This window comes from Bubalus kerabau, chromosome 5 (assembly GCF_029407905.1).
Source record: "Bubalus kerabau isolate K-KA32 ecotype Philippines breed swamp buffalo chromosome 5, PCC_UOA_SB_1v2, whole genome shotgun sequence".
Classification (NCBI taxonomy): Eukaryota; Metazoa; Chordata; class Mammalia; order Artiodactyla; family Bovidae; genus Bubalus; species Bubalus kerabau.
The window spans coordinates 100411987-100429680 of NC_073628.1; the positions used below are offsets into that span (position 1 = coordinate 100411987).

Below are 17694 nucleotides of genomic sequence, written 5' to 3' on the forward strand. Positions count from 1 at the left end.
AGGCTAAGGTGGGGCTGAGTCAGACAATGAGGAAGTCACAGGGGGTCAGATGAGACCCTCCTCCAGACCCCAGGACTCTGACACACCACGCGATGATTTGCCAGGGACCTGTTGGGAAGTCCCCAGTCTCTCTGAGGTCCAGAGGAGAGATGGGTCTGAGTAGCTCAGGGAGGAAATTTACTTTTTCTCTTTTCCAACTCCAGGGAGCTGAGCGGTGAATTCTCTGTTCTCACTAAGTGGCCCCATAAAAGCTCTGAAGGCAGCCTCAAGGACACATTTAATAAAGGTCAAGAATCTGCATTCTTGTCTTAGGTTTTTTTCCTGAAGCTTGTCCAGTGATGGAGAGACCTGAAAGGGGTTGGTGGTGCCTGGTCAGTTGTGGACACCTGCCCCAACTGCTTTTGACATCAGGGGCCATGCAGCCTAAAGCTGGAGTCAGTCAGCAATGAGGATGACGGTTACAAAAACACCACTGGATGTCCACCCACCCATCTATCCATCAATCTATCCATCCACCTGCCCATCCATCCATCTATCCATTCACCCATCCATCCATTCACCCATCCATCCATTTACCCATCCATCCATCCATCTATCCCTTGAAGAAATACTTATTGAGCAGGTACTGTGTTCATGGCCTCTTGGGGCAAGCTTATAATTAAGATAAAAGTCCTTGGCCTAGGGACTCAGCTAGATTCTCCCCTTTGTCAATTTGATTCCCACCCCTTGACCCACTTCTTTCCATGCTACCTTCATGCAGACATGTCACAGACATCCCCTGCCCACATGCTTCTCTGAGCTCTGGATCTTAAGTCCACTGACTTGCTATTGACTTCTCCCTGCAAACTCAGCCCAACTCGTGACAGGTCTTCCTCCAGGGTGAATGACATGGAGGCCCCTTACCTAACCAATCTATAAGTCCTACTGATGCTACCTCATGAATCTCTCTTGACTGCCCCCTTCTTTCCAGAACCACCAAGTCCAGCATCATCTCAAACCTGGAGGATTCACTGGTCTACCCTTGCTTGCTCTGACCCTCCTTCAATCTGTTCTCCATCCAACAGCCAATAGCACTTTTCGAAATGCAAACTTGGCCATGTCTCTGCCCCTCCAACCCTCCATGGCTTTCCTCTTCTTGGGGATAAAGCCATTATTTCTCATCCTGGCTGGTACCTGGGGGTCCCTCTAACCTGTCTGATCTGATCCCCACTCCCTCTCCACCTCCCAAGCCATCACATGCTTCCTACAAAGCTCCTTCCCACCACAGGCTGTCTGTTCCCTGAGTTTTCCCTCCCTCTTCATGGAGTTAGCTTCTGCTCCTCCCTCAGATCTCAGATCAGGGGTGACTTCTTCAAGAAGTCCCCCCACCCACACACATCTCCTCCTAACCCTCCATCACAAATTCCCCACAGACTTGCTTGTGCACAGGCTTGGTGGTCAGTTCTTTTTTCCTCACAGGGACCTCATCTGCTCTTGTCCATCCATTCTGTTGTTCCGATTCCAGACCTGGCCCAGTATCTGGCACCCAGTGCGGGGTTCCAGCACCAGTTAGTGAATAAATGATAACAAAGAAAGAATTGCTAGGGGAGGAATTTACAAATGGTAGTGGGAAAGCCAAATAAAAAGAAGGTGTCCTGAGTTGGGGGGAGGGGGACAAGGGGAGGGGAAGTCAGCCTTCAGAGCAGACAGGCCTTAGAATAGAAATTTTCAATAGCGCCAGAGTTCTTTAAAGTGACCACAGGGTGAGGGGCCAGAGGGAAGAGCATGTGTGAAGAAACATGCCCAGAGGGGAGAAACAGTACAGAGTTTGGGGAGGTCTGGGTATTTTGGTAGAGAGGAGGGGAGAGCCTTCTGCGGGGGAGAGGTGGGAGAGCTGAGGATAAGGCAAGAAAGATAGGCTGACGTCAGCTTAGGAAGGGTCTTGGGGTTAGACTGCACAGTCGGGATTGCCCCTGACCTTCCCAGATGGCCACGCCCCTCCCCACAGGTGCTGCTGGCAGCCCTGCCTCCCTTTCTAACTCATCATGTGGCACTGGGCTATGGTCACCAGTTTTCAGGTCTTCCCCTCCCAGGGGACAGCACCTTGCACCGAGCCTGGCACACAGCAGGCGCCTGTCAATCTTTTCTGAACACAGCAGTGAGGTGCAGCATGGATGGGGGTGGTGCTGGAGAAAGTGGCAGCAAGAATGGAGCCCTCCTGATGGGGAGGCTCCAGCCCTAGGGATGTGACGCTAAAGGCCTGCAGTATAAAAATGGCAAAGCAATGGAAAATGGGAGGAGGAAGCCCTGTGGGTTTTAAAGGTGTTCACTTACAAACTTCTTGGCTTGGTAGAGAGGGGATTGTGGGGAAGAAAGAAGCAGGAACAAAGGATGTTTCTAGCTTTGCAGGCCTCTGGCAGATGCAGCACGATTACAGCAGGGAGAAGAGGCCAGAGGAAGACTCCCACTGTGATGAGGTCAAGAGCAGATGGGTGGGTTGAGAGCCATATGTATGCACTGCTATATTTAAAACAGATAACAAACAAGGATCTACTGTACGGCACAGGGAACTCTGCTCAATGCTACGTGGCAGTCTGGATGGAGGGGAGTTTGGGGAGAATGGATACATGGATCTGTATGGCTGAGGCCCTTTGCTTTTGTTGTGTACCGGAAACCATCACAACATTATTAATCGACTGAGTGTGTGCTAAGTTGCTTCAGTCATGTCCAAGTCTGCGACCCTGTGCACTGTAGCCCGCCAGGCTCCTCTGTCCATGGGATTCTCCATGCAAGAATACTAGAGTGGGTTGCCATTTCCTTCTCCAGGGGATCTTCCCGACCCAGGGATGGAACCCAGGTCTCTTATGTCTCCTACATTGGCAGGCGAGTTCTTTACCAACTAGTGCCACCTGGGAAGCCCCTTAACCGGCTCTACTCCAATACAAAATAAAGTTAAAAAAATAAAAAATAAAAGGAGGGTTGATCAGAGGGAAAAAAAAGAGAGAGAGAGAGCAGATGGATGGGGTCAGACCACCTGTGTATGATTCTTTCTGCATCACCTGCTCACTGCATGTCTCAGGGTCCTCGTCTATACAATGGGGACTTTGTTGTTTTGTTGTTTAGTGGCCAAGTTATGTCCGTCTGTTTGTGACCCAATGGACAGTAGCCTGCCAGGTTCCTCTGTCCGTGGGATTTTCCAGGCAAGAATACTGGAGTGGGTTGCCATTGCCTTCTCCAAGGAAGCTTCATAGGTCGTTGGGAAGTCTGAGTGAGTTAGCACATGTAAACGCTTCATGGATAGGGCCTGGCAGTTGGTGGCACATGGATGTCAGCTACCGTAACCCCTGGCTGGACAGCTCTGTGCCAAGAGGCAGGTTTGCAGAAAGAGACAATCACGTGGCTCAGAGGTCTGTCAGCTCTCCTTCACGTCTCAAAACCCAGGGATGCAGCTTTGGTGCCTCTGACGTGACACAAGACATCAGCAGTGCCACCAAATAGGGTCAGGAACCATCTCAGACCCAGACACGAGAAAGGACACTCGGGAGCCCTTTCCACCTGCCGGTGTCAGAACTGGCCTGGGGCCCCAGCCAGTTGGTTTCTCACCTGCCCTGTATCACAGCTCCTGGAGTCTGTGAGTCTGGCTGTGGGATGTAGAACGGGAAGTGGGTTGGGGAAGCCAGGCACGCTGATCTAGAGGACATCTGTCCTGATTCAACAGTGATTTGTGGCCAATCACTGCTCTTCTGGGGGCCCAGATTCCTTCCACAAAGATGAGGAAGTCAGAGGACGTGATAGCTGCTTCTTTCAAATTCTGTCTCTTGAAGTGTCTCATGTCCACTCTGCCATGGATTTTTATAAATCTCTTCTGTTATTAAATATGGAACATCTGACACATGCCTGCCTGTCCCTTTTTTCCCTCAAACAAAGGACTTTGAGTTCACGAGTGGAGCATGTTGGCAATGGAGAAAGCTGGTCTCCAGCCTGTCAGACTATTCTGAAAGTCCTGTTTTCACAGTGGCAGGAGACAAGGTCTGTCACTGAGCTGCTTGGAAGGGATCAGAAACGTGTATTTTTAGGAGTTTTTAAAAGGAGAGGCCTTACGCAGGGTCCCAGCCAGAGGCCATTTTGCCTTTTCAGTCCTGCGAGGAGCTGGAAGGCTCATGGGGGAGTCTGGGGTCTCATCTCACTCAGCTCCTGGACTCCAGGACCTGGCTACTTCCCAGAGGCCGCGCCAGCAACCACTCCACCCCCAGCCCCTTCTCTTTGCTGACAAATGCTGTCCTGGGCCTCCCCATCTCAGGACCATGGTTCCTACTGCTGAGTCAGCAGATCAGCACCTCTAGTCTTTCCCAGGGAGGTTCATTCTGGGAGCCGGATCCCAGAAAAGGTGAAGGAAGCTCGCAAAACTCTGGCCTGAATTGGCCAATCCGTAGGCCTGCTGGTCTTTCTGGGATCCCAGCTTTGCCAAGAGGTCTTTCTTTGAGTTTAGGCCCCCTGGAGCAGAGCTGACCCATGTCCAAATGATGTGGTTTGATAACAGGAGTCTGTTGTAATGGATTTAGGAGCAAGGGTGTTGCTGCCTGAGCAGGCCTGTGGGTCAGCCATCGGGCTCACCTACAGGATTCCTGCATTCCAGCCACAAGTGGTCGGGGCAGAGAGGCGTCTCCACCGAGTCTGACATCCACACGCCAGTTGGGGGTGAGTCTCATTCTGTTCCTGCCTTGGGATTTGCCTCCATTCCCACACCCCAGTGGAGAGTGACTGGGAGGGAGTCAGTCCCTGGGACTCGAGCAGGTGTGCATGCCTCCCTGAGTCCGGAAGACATCCCAGGGACCACAGACCTGTGTGCTGGTTTGCTGGGCCAACACCAGAGGGCACAACAGGAAAGGCAGGATCCGGGGTCTTTTCTCCTGCAGCAGGAGGGGTGGGGGCACAAGGTCTCCTGGGCCAGGTCTTTCCTGTCCTGTCCCAGCCTGGGGTAGGCCAGGGCTCCGAGCTCAGAGACAGTCTCTGGGAGTTTTCAGCCACTTGTCTGGGTTCTGTAAACTCAAGGAGCTCCCTCCTGCCTTGGGGTCTTTCTGTATGTGGTTTGCTCAGCCTGGAATGCCCTGCTCCCCTACTCCTGGCATTGACAGGCTACCACTTCTCTTTTCTCGAAACACCCTCTTCTCTTGGTCTCCCTGTGGTCATGTCTTCCCTGTTTTCCTCCTGCCTTGCTGGGTGCTTCTTCTCACCCGTTTGCCAGCAGCTTTTCCACTTGACATCCAACTTCCTTGGAGGTCCAGTGGTTAAGAGTCTGCATTTCCAATACAGGGGAATGGGTTCGATCTCTGGTTAGGGAACTAGATCCCAAATGCCTTGCAGCAAAAAAAAAAAAAAAATACTGGGGGTGCCCCTGTTTGGCCCTATGCCCTCTCCTGTCCTTTATCCACCCTCCTTCATGGCCAACTGCACCCCAGACCCAGGCTTCCCTTGTGGCTCAGCTGGTAAAGAATCTGCCAGCAATGTGGGAGACCTGGGTTCGATCCCTGGGTTGGGAAGATCCCCTGGAGAAGGGAAAGGCTACCCACTCCAGTATTCTGGCTGGAGAATTCCATGGACTGTATAGCCCATGGGGTTGCAAAGAGTCGAACACGACTGAGCGACTTTCACTGCCTGCACCCAGACCCATGATTTTAAACTCCGTTGCTCAGCTGATGACATCTCAAGTTTATCTCCATTCTGGACCCTTCCCTGGCCTGAAGACTTTCAAACCCAATGAGTTGCCTGGTGACTTTAACAGCCTGTCAAACATAATGTGACCAAAACCCACTCGAGAGTCCCCTCTCTCCCACTTCACTGCTTCTGCAAACTCCTCCAGCTCAGGAAGTGACTCCCTGAGTCCCCAACCCCCGTTGTTTAAGCTCCAAATCTAGGCAACACACATCCTTCTCCTCATCCTCCATGTTCAAATCATCAGCAGGGCCCTTGGCTCTACCCTCAAAACATCTCCAAACTGTGTTTCCTGTGACTTATCATCCAGCCTCCCTGGAGCCACCCTCATCCCTTGCCTGCATAGATGCAGAGCATCTGGGGTGGATTCTCTGCAGGTGGAGTCACAATTCATGCTCCAGACAGCAGCTGGGGGCAGCAGGGATCCTGAAACAGAACTGAGCGTGTTCCCTCACCTCCTTATAACCCCCCTCCCCCACTGTCCTCAGGATGAAGTCCCAGCTCCCTGCCTTGGTTGATGGCCACCCCTCTCCCAGGCCTGGTCCCTTCTCATTCTGCTGCACCTCCCCTTAACTCTGTTCACCACCACACCCCCCTCAACACCCCCAACTCACCAGGTGACTTTGTTCCTGTGGTTCCCTCTACCTGGGATGTCCTTCCCAGGACCTCAGCCTAGTTGGCTCCTTCCTGTCGCAGCATCTTCCTGGAGGGGCCTCTGCTGGCTCCTAACCTCAAGCTGCCACCCTGGCCACCCTCTACCAGGTGGCCACCCATTGTAAGTACTCTGACATTTCCTCTGTGTGTGTCTGTTATTTTTCTCCCTCCTTTGAATGTAAACTCCAGGAAAAGAAAGGGCCCCTGGAGTCCAAGCAGTGCCTGGTGATGCAAGAAGGAACGACCTTCGTGGAAGGAGGCAAGATGAGAGGCCAGAAGCCTGATTAGGATGTGCAAGAATATTTGGGGCTGAGTCAAGGTGGTGGTGGGCTTCCCAGGTAGCTCAGTGGTAGAGAATCTCCCTGCCAATGCAGGAGATGCGGGTTTGATCCTTGGGTCAGGAAGATCCCTTGGAGAAGGAAATGGCAACCCACTCCAGTATTCTTGCCTGGGAAATCCCATGGACAGAGCCTGGTGGGCTGCAGTCCATGGGGTCGCAAAGAGTCTCAGACATGACTTAGCGACTAAACAATAGCAAATTAGTTAATAACAGATCCAACTAGTTAAAACAGCTTCATTGGATTTGGTGGGGCCCTAATCCAAAAATGGGTGTCCTTGTAAAAGGAGAAAATAGAGACACAGATACAGAGAAAGAAGATGCCATCGGATGATGGAGGCAGTGATTAGAGTTATGTTGCTACCAGCCAAAGAGCACCAAGGATCACTGGTGGTCACCAGAAGCTAGAAGAGGTAAGAAGGATTCTCCCTTACAGCCTTCAGGGAGTGTGGCCCTGCTGACACCTTGATTTTGAACTTCCAGCCTCTAGAATTCAAGAGACTATGTTTATGTTTTAAGTCCCCAAGTCTGTGGCCATTTGTTATGGTATCAATGAGAACCTCATGCAATGGTCAAGGATAAGTTGGTTGATGATGGCCATCAGGGGTCGAGCTTCCCACCTTCAGGCCTCAGGATGAGCCACCTATGCCTTGCCACCCCCTCCCCCAGATGGCTGGGAAGCTGACCCTGTGAGAGTGACCACGTCTGCCCGAGCTCCAGGGCTTCACCCGTGGGTTTTACTCTGTTTCCTGCCCAACAGCCAGGACAAGGATGCAGAGACTGCCTCCCTGGCCTCTGCAGATGCCGGGCTTGCCGGTTCTCTGCAGGGCACCATTCGTCACTGCTGCAGCGAGGCGGCTGAGGCCCAGCCCCAAGGTGACCCATCCCTGCTACATGGAGAGCTCCACACAGATCCATTCAGTGGGGCCCGGCCGTAAACCGCAGGAGATCACATCCCCTGGGGGCATCTGAGCACCAGGCCCCTTGGTTTCTGCCTAAGAAGGGCTAAGGACGGACACCCACCCCAGTCTGTAATGGCATGGACCCCACAGAGAACAGAAAACTGAGGAGGAGGAGGGAGCGAGGCCCTGGCTGGGCAGCTGCAGCTCAGACCAGAGGTCCTTCTGGCCACTCAGCTTCAAGATCCAAATGTAAGACTGGCTCACATCAGCTTCTTTCTGCCACTGCCATCTTATCTCTTAGGTCTCTGCTGTGCAAAGAAATACCCAGAGACCCAAGAGCTAATCCACGTTGGCACACCCCAGACCCCAGTGTAGGTGAATGCCAGAAGATTCTAGGCAGTGCTTCTTCTTACTTACTGAGCAGACCCCTGTGTCCAAGCCTGCGAAGTTGGTGCAGAGTGCTCCCAGAGGAGGAGGGCATGGACCCCGCCTTGGGCACTAACTCAGCCTGTAATTCAGGCACTCTCCAAAGTCAAGACCATTCACAAATGCTCTATGTCTGACCTGAAAGACTCTCCTGAATTTTGTATTCTACTCCATGAAACAAATCTTTGATTTAGTAAAAACAGTGGCCTTTCAAATTAGTTACAACTAGATTACTTACCCCGTGCTCCTCCCCTGCCCCCCATCATCTGGTAGAAGTGATGCGTTTTCTGATAGCTCTGTGCATGTTCTCCCTGGTTGAGGGTTTGTCACACAATAGGCCCAGAGGAGGGTGGCTGGGAGGTGGGCTGGGGAACCTGCAGGAGGGAGGGAGCCAGGCCAGGAGGAGCCAGCAAGGTACACATATCAGAGAGCCCTGGGGTGTCCCCATGGGGGCAGGAAGCATCCAGAAGCTTCCTGGGGCCAGTCTCACAGTTGGAATGGCCCCTCCTGTTGCCACTGGGCTGCGCCTCTGACCTCAGGCTCAGTGTGTGGTCTCCCACTCCTGGTGGGTGGAGGCTGCTATTGGAAACCAGCCGGCAGGGGAGAGGCTGGCAGGAGCATGGCCACAGGCCAGGGACAGGCGGCTGGGAGGTGAGGGGAGGTGGACAGAGCTGGGGACCATCCCAGCTACACATCTTCTAATAGCAGTGAAGGTTTGGTCACAGAAGACCAAACAGGGAGACCAAATCCTTCTTTTTCTTCTCTCCACCTCCTTACCGGAGGGCAAGGCTCCCATCTTCCACACTTCTAATCCGGAGCCCGGCTGCCCCAGAGCCTGGCTTACTGGGTACTCTACTCTGGGCCTGGTGACCTGGACCACAATTGCCAGGGTGTCCGCCCTGCCCCCGAAGCAGGCCCCTAGGTGATGAAATGAGAGCTACTCTGCCTCACCACTCTGCCTCAGATGACAAGGTCCTTCCCCTACTGAAGGTCAGCAGGAGGCCTGCCCAGATGGCTGGCCGGCTGAACCCAAGAAAGCTGCATCCGTGACTCCCTTCAATCCTCTCACCCTGGCAGGAGGCTCAGCCACCCAGAGACAACTGAAAATAGAGTCTAAGAATAAGCTGCTTAGTAGGGTTTGGAGAGGGGCCCAGGCCAGGGCCTTGGGGAGCATCAGCTGGTTGCAGAGGAGAGAACCAGGCACCCCAAACTTCCACTCACCTCTTCCAGGGACAGGGTTACTTAAAGGTGTCCCAGGGCCCTTGGCCAGATGTGAGCCCCATCCCCTCGGTTCTAAAGCTGCAGGATCAAACCACCTGGGTTTATGCTTTTTGCAAAGACAGGCCCAGCCCATGCCATCTAAACACACAGCATCTCCTCCCCACACTCAGCAGAGCCCTGGCAGTCTCCACAGGACCAGAGGTGACCAGGAGTGACACTTCCCAGAGGCCTTCCAGAAATGGTCTCCAGGGTAAACTGGCTGCTTGACTGCCTCTAGCCTGGAAGAGGCCCCATTGCTCCCCAAAGTCATGGGTGGCCCCCCCAGACCACCCTGGGATCCTGGTGCAAGCAACCTGTGGAAATTTGCTCTGAATCTGAACGTCTGGGAGAAGAAATGGTGAAACTGGTAGCTCCCTGAGCGCCTTGAGTAAGGGAAGTGACTGTTGCACCTCCTGGGACCCTTGCTGCTCCCTCCCCGCAGGGGAGGCTCTTTCCCCTTCCTTAGCCTGGCTGCAGCCTGCTCAAGCTGGAGATCTCAGCGGAAGAGACACTTCCTCCGGGAAACCTTCCTGAACACCGGGCTGGATGCAGCTCTCCTGATGTTTCCCGTGACACTTCATTCATTCACGCAATCATCCCTAAGACAGATAGGAACTGTGGCCCGCAATCTGCCAGCCTGTGCTAGGCAGGGGGTGGGGGTGGGGGTGGGGGCAGGCACACAAGGCCTGTGCCCCCCCCTAGAGCTCCCAGTGAGGGACGGGGAGGGGGGGGGGGGCGGAGGAGGCCCCTAGGTCTGGAGGAAGCGATGCAGCGCCCGCGACCCCAGGGGCTGCGCTCCCCAAAGTCGGCTTGAAGCGGGTAGATGCCGGTGACTGAGGTTCTTCCCGGTTCTCCCCCTCCCGCGTTTCCACGCGCCGTCTCCGCTTGGATGGTTGTGTCCTGCTGAGCTTTGGGGGACGCGGAGCCCCTGCGCAGATGACCCCCTGCGGGGACGATCGCCTCCCACCAGCTCTGGCTGCCCAGACAAAGGCTGCGCCCCAGCTGCGGCCGCTAAGCGCGTGGATTCCGTGTCAGCGTCCCCCACCCAGTCTTTAGTTTGGCAAGCCAATCTATATTTTAAACAAACGAAAGCAGAAATTCTCTTCCCAAACAACTCTCCCTCTCTGGGATGGGGGAGGGGCAAAGAGCGCCCCCAGGATCGCGAGCGGGGCAACAGACGCGGGGCGGGGGCTGGGACCAGAAACTCGCGCATCCAGAGGCGGCCGCCGGCACGGGAGCGCGCATCCCTGGCCGCGCGTCCCCGCTCTCTCCCCGCAGCGGGCGAGGGCCTAGCGGTGCCGCAGTCCGCGGGGCGGGCGCGGGCGCAGCTTGCCCGCCGCTTCGCGCAGGGCCACTGCATTGCAGCTGCGCCGGGGGTGCAAGAGTGCGTGTGTGCATGCGTGTGTGTGCGACTGTGTGTACACGCAGCCGCGCCCCAGTTTGCCAGGCGCTGCTGTCCCCGCACCCCCTCCCGTTCCGCCGCCGCCCCTCCCTCTCGCCGCAGCGCGCGCGCCCGCACGTCCCCGCGGCTTTAACTGCGAATTTGCCCGGTAACCGTGGGGGCGGGAGGGACTGAGCCGAGGAGCTGCGGAACCCGAGGGGAGGGGAGCCGAGAGGAAGGCTTCAGACAGCCTGGCCGCTGCGGCATCTTCTGCGACACACTTCTCCACTGCCGGGTCATAGGGTTGGCCAGAGCCCTGGGGACCCCCACCCTCTGGGCTGTCCCAGCCGTCCTCTCTGCACTGAGAGGATTATGTCCCCGGCGCTGTGGCTGCCCCCCGACCCCCCCGCCCTCGGTATTATTTATCAGGCTGGATAAATGCGGGTGGCTAAATCACTTGTATTCATTGAAGGGGGCGGAGGACTAGAAGGACGTTTTATTCCTCTACCCTGGCAGGGTGGGAGGTCTCATGGTTCCTGTGCTCTGGACCCCTTTCGCCTCCCACTATTGAAAGGATGCCTGGTCAAGCCTAAAAGGAAGGAGAACCAAGGGGTCCTTCCAGGCCCCCATCTACTCTCTGTCTGGGGGTGGTCCTGCCTTCTCCCCACCCCACCTCCTGTCATCTCTCCTGTGTATTCTGCCAGGGGCTGGGGGATGTTTATTTCAACCGGAGGCCTAGGGAGGTCAGAGCTCCAAGTCCCTGCAGAGGGGGCTGCTGAGGAGCAGTGTTCAGCTTGGCCAAGGACTCAGGGGTGTGCTTCTCATGGAGCAGTTAAGGTGGCTTCCCTTCCGCATGGTTCCTGTCATAGCGTCTTCTCCTGCAGGCACCCTCCTGGATAGCTGGCTCTCTGTCTCCCCTCCCCCCGCCGGGAGGCCGGAGGTGGGGGGTGGGGCAGCTGATATTTCCTGTGCTTCCAGGTGAGGCTCTGCTTGGCTGGACTTGGTTCTCGAAGTGCTCCATCTCCCATGCAGGTCCCACACTGACTGGTCCCAGCATCCTTCAGTCACCCTGGAGAGGTGACCTGGTCACTGAGGGAGAGCCAGGGCTCTGCAGACTTCCCTGTTCCCTTTCCCATTTGTTCTGCAAAACTGAAACCGGATTTCCTGAACGGGAGCCCCTGGTCACTCTGCCCTTCTCTGTTACATCCTGCGGGTCATCCGGCTGGCTGCAGCCTTGGCCAGGGTGACTGCCAAGGCCAGCCTGGTGCTCCCAGGCAGCCACTGCCAGGCGCAGATGCCTGCTGACCCAAAGCCACCTCCGGGAACAGCTCAGAGGGTTCAGTGGCTGGGACGGCTGCCAGGCACCCTGTCCCTTCTGGGGCCAGGGCTGCGATGAGGCTGAGGTTTACACCCTGGGTGGCTCAGGAAGGCTGCCAAGGCATGTAACCATGCCCAGAGATCCTCCAGCGGCCAGCAGCAAGGGGAGGTCTGAGAGGGGAGAAGGCAAAGGGCTGCTGTGGATGGGAAAGGGGAGCTTAAGGAACTGACCCTACAGAGGGCCCTGGGTGAGCTTAGCCGAGACCTAACACCTTGGGTTGGCATGGTCTCCAGCAAGGGATCCCACAGACGGGCATCTCTGCAGCTGCCCTGATACAAATGGCAGGTTCAGTCATCCTTTCCATTCCGTCTCTGTCCAGAGCAGACCATCAACTCAGCCCTCCAGCCAATTTCGGAGCTTCCCTTGGGCATGTCCAGGCATGGAAGGGCAGTCTCTGACCTTAGCACCCTCCTCCCCAACACCCCGACACTCCTGCGGAGCAGGGCAGCTGCTCTTAGAGAAGCAGCCTCAGCCATCACATCCAGCCTCCTCCCTTGGAGCCGCCGGGGGTTCCCTGGCCCTCCACCCTCAGTCCTGATGGTGATCCTGGGCTTGTGTCAGATGCTGTACAGGACAGTGCGTGCTCAGTTGCTCAGTCGTGTCAAACTCTTTTCCAGCCCCATGGACTGTAGCCCACCAGGCTCCTCTGTCCATGGAATTTTTCAGGCAAGAATACTGGAATGAGTTGCCCTTTCCTACTCCAGAATATCTTCCAGACCCAGGGATTGAACCTGTGTCTCCTGCGTTGGCAGGCGGGTTCTTTACCACTGTGCCACCTGGGAAGCCCATATAGGGCAGAAGCCTAAGTAAAAATAGCTTAGAGGCAGGAGTGATGGGTGGGGAAGAGTTTCCATAAGAAGGTTTGGCTTATGGTCTCTAAAAGGCAGAAGCACTGGACACACAGCCCTGAAGTCCAGCCTTGGAATCAGAAAGAAGCCCATCGTGGGCTGCCTTCCCCCGGCCTCGCCTCTGAGAGGCTCAGGGCTTGGTAATGGCCTCCAGGAGCCCCTCTGCTTCCAGGAACTGCCCTGGGTGGGTGGGATGGGGTGGTAGAGGATGCTTCGACCTGGCTGCTCCGGGGCTGTCGAGAGAGGCTTAGCAACTTGGGGGTTTGTCTGGCTGCCAGATCCCCTGGCAGGCCCTGGGCCCAAGCTCACAGACTCACTGTGTCCCAGGGAAAGGCCGAGATTAAGGTGAGTCTCACCAGGTGAGACTTGGGCCCTGAGCAGAAGTCAGGACACCTGGGTGCTTCCTCCTTTCCCACACCTTGTGCACAGGGTTCCTGGGTGTCCCTCTGCCTTGGGGCTTGGTAAGGTGACCCGAACGCCCTTCTTACCGTCCAGTGACAGCCAGTCGTGCTGGGAGGACGGGAGTGTGGGCAGGGCCCGAGCTTTGTACTCAAACACCACCGAGTTGGAGATGATCTGGTTGTTGAAGGCAACTTGTAGGGTCACAAGACCAGTGTCGTGGGCTGAAAGCAAACGAAAGACCAGTCAGGGCGGGGGTTGTGGGGGGGCGTGGACCTCTCCCCGCCCCCAACCTTGTGTACCACCCCAGGGCCTGGAGGAGCCTCTTCCCTCTGCTCCTCATGGATTAGCCCTGCCTGGGCCTGCTCATTCCTCGAGGCCAAAATGCAGTGCTGCTTCTACTAGAAGGCTTCTCTGGGGGCTGGACTCAGCCATTGCCCCTGATCACTCTAGTTTGTCACTGCCTGTTTGCCCCTCTGCCCTGTTGGGAGGACAGGGACTGGGCGCTCTGTATAGATTTGTTGAATGAATGAGTGAACGGTCCTCCACTCCACAGCATGCCTGACTGAGTCCTCCCCCTCCAGTCCATCCTGGGGGGTGAGGTTGGGTTCATGTCCAGCATTTCCTTTGTGCTTATTTCTGTTTCGTCCTTTCCTGCAAGCAAGTCCTGACTCACTTAGCATGGCCTGCGTTGTATTTTCAGAAGTTCTGCCTCCCTGATGGAGGCAAGGGCTTCGTCTGTGCCTGTTACTCTGAGTCCAGTGGGGGCTGGGCTGGGGGCTGGCAGGAAGCTTGTGCCTCCCTCTCAATGCCTGGACAGCAAACTTTGGAAAGACAGGCCCTTATGGGCCTCAGCAGCTGTTCTGACTCCAGCACAGGGCCCAATGAAAACTTCTGGTTGAGTAACGCATGGGATGTTCTCACTGTCTCCCGGCCTTGGGCAGAGACCGGCTTTGTTTCTGGGGAAGAGGCTGCTGTTGAAGTCTTGGGGACCGGGTGGGGGGCTGTGCGGGCTGCTCTGCCCCACCAGGCCTCGTCCCCCTACCCCCACCGGGAGACAGCAGGGTTCTGTGCTCTCTGCCCTGCTTGTCTGGAACCAGCGATTGGGGCCTCCCCAGGACAGGTTTCCAGGGAGGACGCACCCAGGGATCGTGTTACTGTTTGGGCTCTTGGTTTTCCGAAGCTTAGCCTGGAGGAAGCTATCCAAGTCAGCTGCTCCTGGGGGCAGAGGAAAGCTCTGGCTTCTCTGGGAGGACGGGTGGTGTAGGCTCACTTCCCGTGGGAAAACCAACTCATCCACTTGTGATGTCTCTCCATTTCAGGTAGAGGTGTTACATCATCGTTCCCAGAGTGGGTCTTCAGGAAGTCATTGCCCCAGGATGACCCGCAGGCTTATTGTCCCCCTGTGCTTTCTGCCCTGGTGTGGCTCCTCAGATCCAGGTCACAAGCTGGCTCTGTGGTGGGTGGGTGGGTGGGGGGGCCGGTGTCCTGCAGGACCTCCTGCCGTGCCTCTCTGGGCAGGGAGGCCCAGCCAAGTCCAGGCTCCAACTACATCCCCGGGGAAGACCTCCGAGCTTGTGGTCACTCGCCTTCCCTGGTGATTTGCCTGGCTTACCAACAGGAGGGCAGGACATCAGCGTGCGTCCATCTGAGCCTGCCCAGCTCTGCTCGTCTGAACACGCCTTGCTGGCCCTGGGGAGTTCAAGGATTCCCTGCACCAGATGTTCCAGCCGGAAGGTCCTCCCCCGCCGCTGCTCATCTTCCACCATCTCCTGGCACATGCACAGCCTGCAGTGATGCTGGAATGGTGGCAGATCCAAAGGTGCCCCGTCTGTCCCCAGAGAGATGCAACAGAGAGCACCTGTCACCGTCTCCTGGGTCTCAGCCCAGCGGTCCCACACACACAGGCCCATCACTCAGGGTATTTCCTGGAGTCTCTTTCCTTCCCCTGCATTCAGTCCATTAGTGGGTCCTGGGTCCATTGACTTCTCTCCATCTTAACAGCCACCATGCCAGCCCAGGCTGCCATCACTTCTTCCTTCCCAGATGCCTGGACTCCTGCATTAGCCTCCTGCTGAGGGCAACCTCAGAACACCTGAGACCTACCTGTCCCTGCTGGGATGGTGTCAGGGGGCCACACTTGGGAGGCCCCACAGGACACAGGTGGGAGTGTGTTCCCCGGGAGATCCTTCCTCCTTAAGTTGGGAAGGATTACCCCTCTGCTGCTTTCTCTGCTTCTTTCTATCCTCCTACAATCCATTCTTCCACACACCCAGAATAATCTTTAATTTTTTAAAAAAGGTTTTTTTGTTCTCTGTTTGGCGGTGGTGGGTCTCAGTTGTGGCACGTGGGTCTGCGTTGCGTCATGGGGGATCTTTTGTTGCAGCATGTGGACTCTCTGATTGTGGCTCACAGGCTCAGTAGTTGCGGCACGCAGGCTTAGTTGCCCTACGGCAGGTGGGATCTTAGTTCCCCGACCAGGGCTTGAACCCACGTCCCCTGGATTTCAAGGTGGATTCTTAACCATTAGACTGCCAAGGAAGTCCCCACCCAGAATCATCTTTCAAAGACATAATTTTGGTCAGGCTGCTGCTGCTACTGCTGCTAAGTCACTTCAGTCGTGTCCGACTCTGTGTGACCCCATAGACGGCAGCCCACCAGGCTCCCCCGTCCCTGGGATTCTCCAGGCAAGAACACTGGAGTGGGTTGCCATTTCCTTCTCCAATGCATGAAAAGTGAAAAGTGAAAGTGAAGTCGCTCAGTCGTGTCCGACTGTTTGCGACCCCATGGACTGCAGCCTACCAGGCTCCTCTCTCCATGGGATTTTCCAGGCAAGAGTACTGGAGTGGGGTGCCATTGCCTTCTCCCCACTTAAAACGAGTGGCTTCCATTGCAGATAAAACCAAATCAGACTCCTTCTTATGACTCAGAAGGTGGGACATGATTTGGACCCTGCCATCTTCTCTACCCTAGCTGTCTCCTACCTTTGTATTTCTCCAACTTACCCAACCTGTTCCTGCCTCAGGGCCTTTGCACCTCCTTTGCCCACAGTCTGGAGGCTTTTCTCCTACTCTTCAGGACTGGGAGCATCTCATCATTCAGGTTCCAGCCTACTGTCCCAGCCTACTGTCCCAGCCTACGGGAGGCCTTCCCTCATCAGTCTATCCAAAGGAACCTCCCTTACTGCATTACCATCTTCTAGTGTCCTGGTATCATTTTCTCCAGTTTACCCTGGTTATGTCTTTGTTTCCTTTTTTTTTGTCTTCTACAATAGAACGTAAGTTCCAGGAGAGATGGAAGCTGGTCTGTTCTGATCTCTTTATGTCCAGGGTCAAGGTCAGTGCCTGGACTGTTATAGTCTCTCAATACATGTATGTTGAATGAATTGCTTAGAAAACACAGTGCACTCGCTCATCTTTTTTTTTTTTTTCCCCAAATGATGGGAGGAGAGAAGATATGCAGGGGGAACACGGTTTTTTGTTTCGTTTGTTTTTTGGCTGTGCTGGGTCTTCATTACTGCGTGGGCTTTTTCTAGTTGTGGTGAGAGGGGGCTGCTCTTCCTTGCGATGGGTGGGCTTCTCATTGTGGCGACTTCTCTTATTGCAGACCACGGGCTCTAAGGGTTTCAGTAGTTCCAGCTTCAGTGGTTGTGGCTCCTGGGCCCAAGAGCACAGGCTCAGTAGTTGTGGTGCATGGGCTTATTTGCTCCTTGGCATGTGGAATCTTCCAGGATCAGGGATTGAACCAAGTCTCCTGCATTGGCAGGCAGATTCTTTACCACTGAGGGAAGCCCTGCTCATCTCATTTTGAACTTCATTTTGCCTTTGGTGCCTCCAAGGACACCAGGAGAAAGCGCCAAAGAATTGATGCCTTTGAACTGTGGTGTTGGAGAAGACTCTTGAGAGTCCCTTGGCCTGCAAGGAGATCAAACCAGTCAATCCTAAAGAAGATCAGTCTTGAATATTCATTGGAAGGACAGATGTTGAAACTGAAGTTCCAATACTTTGGCCACCTGATGGGAAGAACTGACTCACTGGAAAAGACCCTGATGCTGGGATAGATTGAAGGTGGGAGGAGAAGGGGATGACAGAGGATGAGATGGTTGGATGGCATCATGGACATGAGTTTGAGCAAGCTCCAGAAGTTGGTGATGGACAGGGAAGCCTGGTGTGCTGCAGTCCATGGGGTCGCAAGGATTTGGACACGACTGAGCGACTGAACTGAAGTGACTGACTCCAAGGACTCCAGAATGGGGCTGTCTGAAAATCCCAAAACAAAGTCTTCTTGTTGTTGGCAGTGGGGGTTGGGTGGGAGGGGAGTGTCCTTCATCTTCTCCTGAGCCTGGTTGCCCTTCCTAAGTCTCAAGTCCTCTTTCACTGCTGCTTCACTTGGGCTCAGTGGCCTGACTTGGTTGTCTC

General features: G+C 55.3%; 1 protein-coding gene across 1 annotated transcript in view; it reads right to left on the reverse strand.

Moving 5' to 3' along the window:
- The window catches only part of LOC129654283 (calmodulin-binding transcription activator 1), a 663943-nt gene that overhangs the window by 55220 nt on the left and 591029 nt on the right, over positions 1-17694 (reverse strand). Inside the window, exon 9 of the mRNA XM_055583785.1 lies at positions 13366-13500. Coding sequence (XP_055439760.1) covers positions 13366-13500 — 135 coding nt within the window. The remainder of the gene's footprint in view (positions 1-13365; positions 13501-17694) is intronic.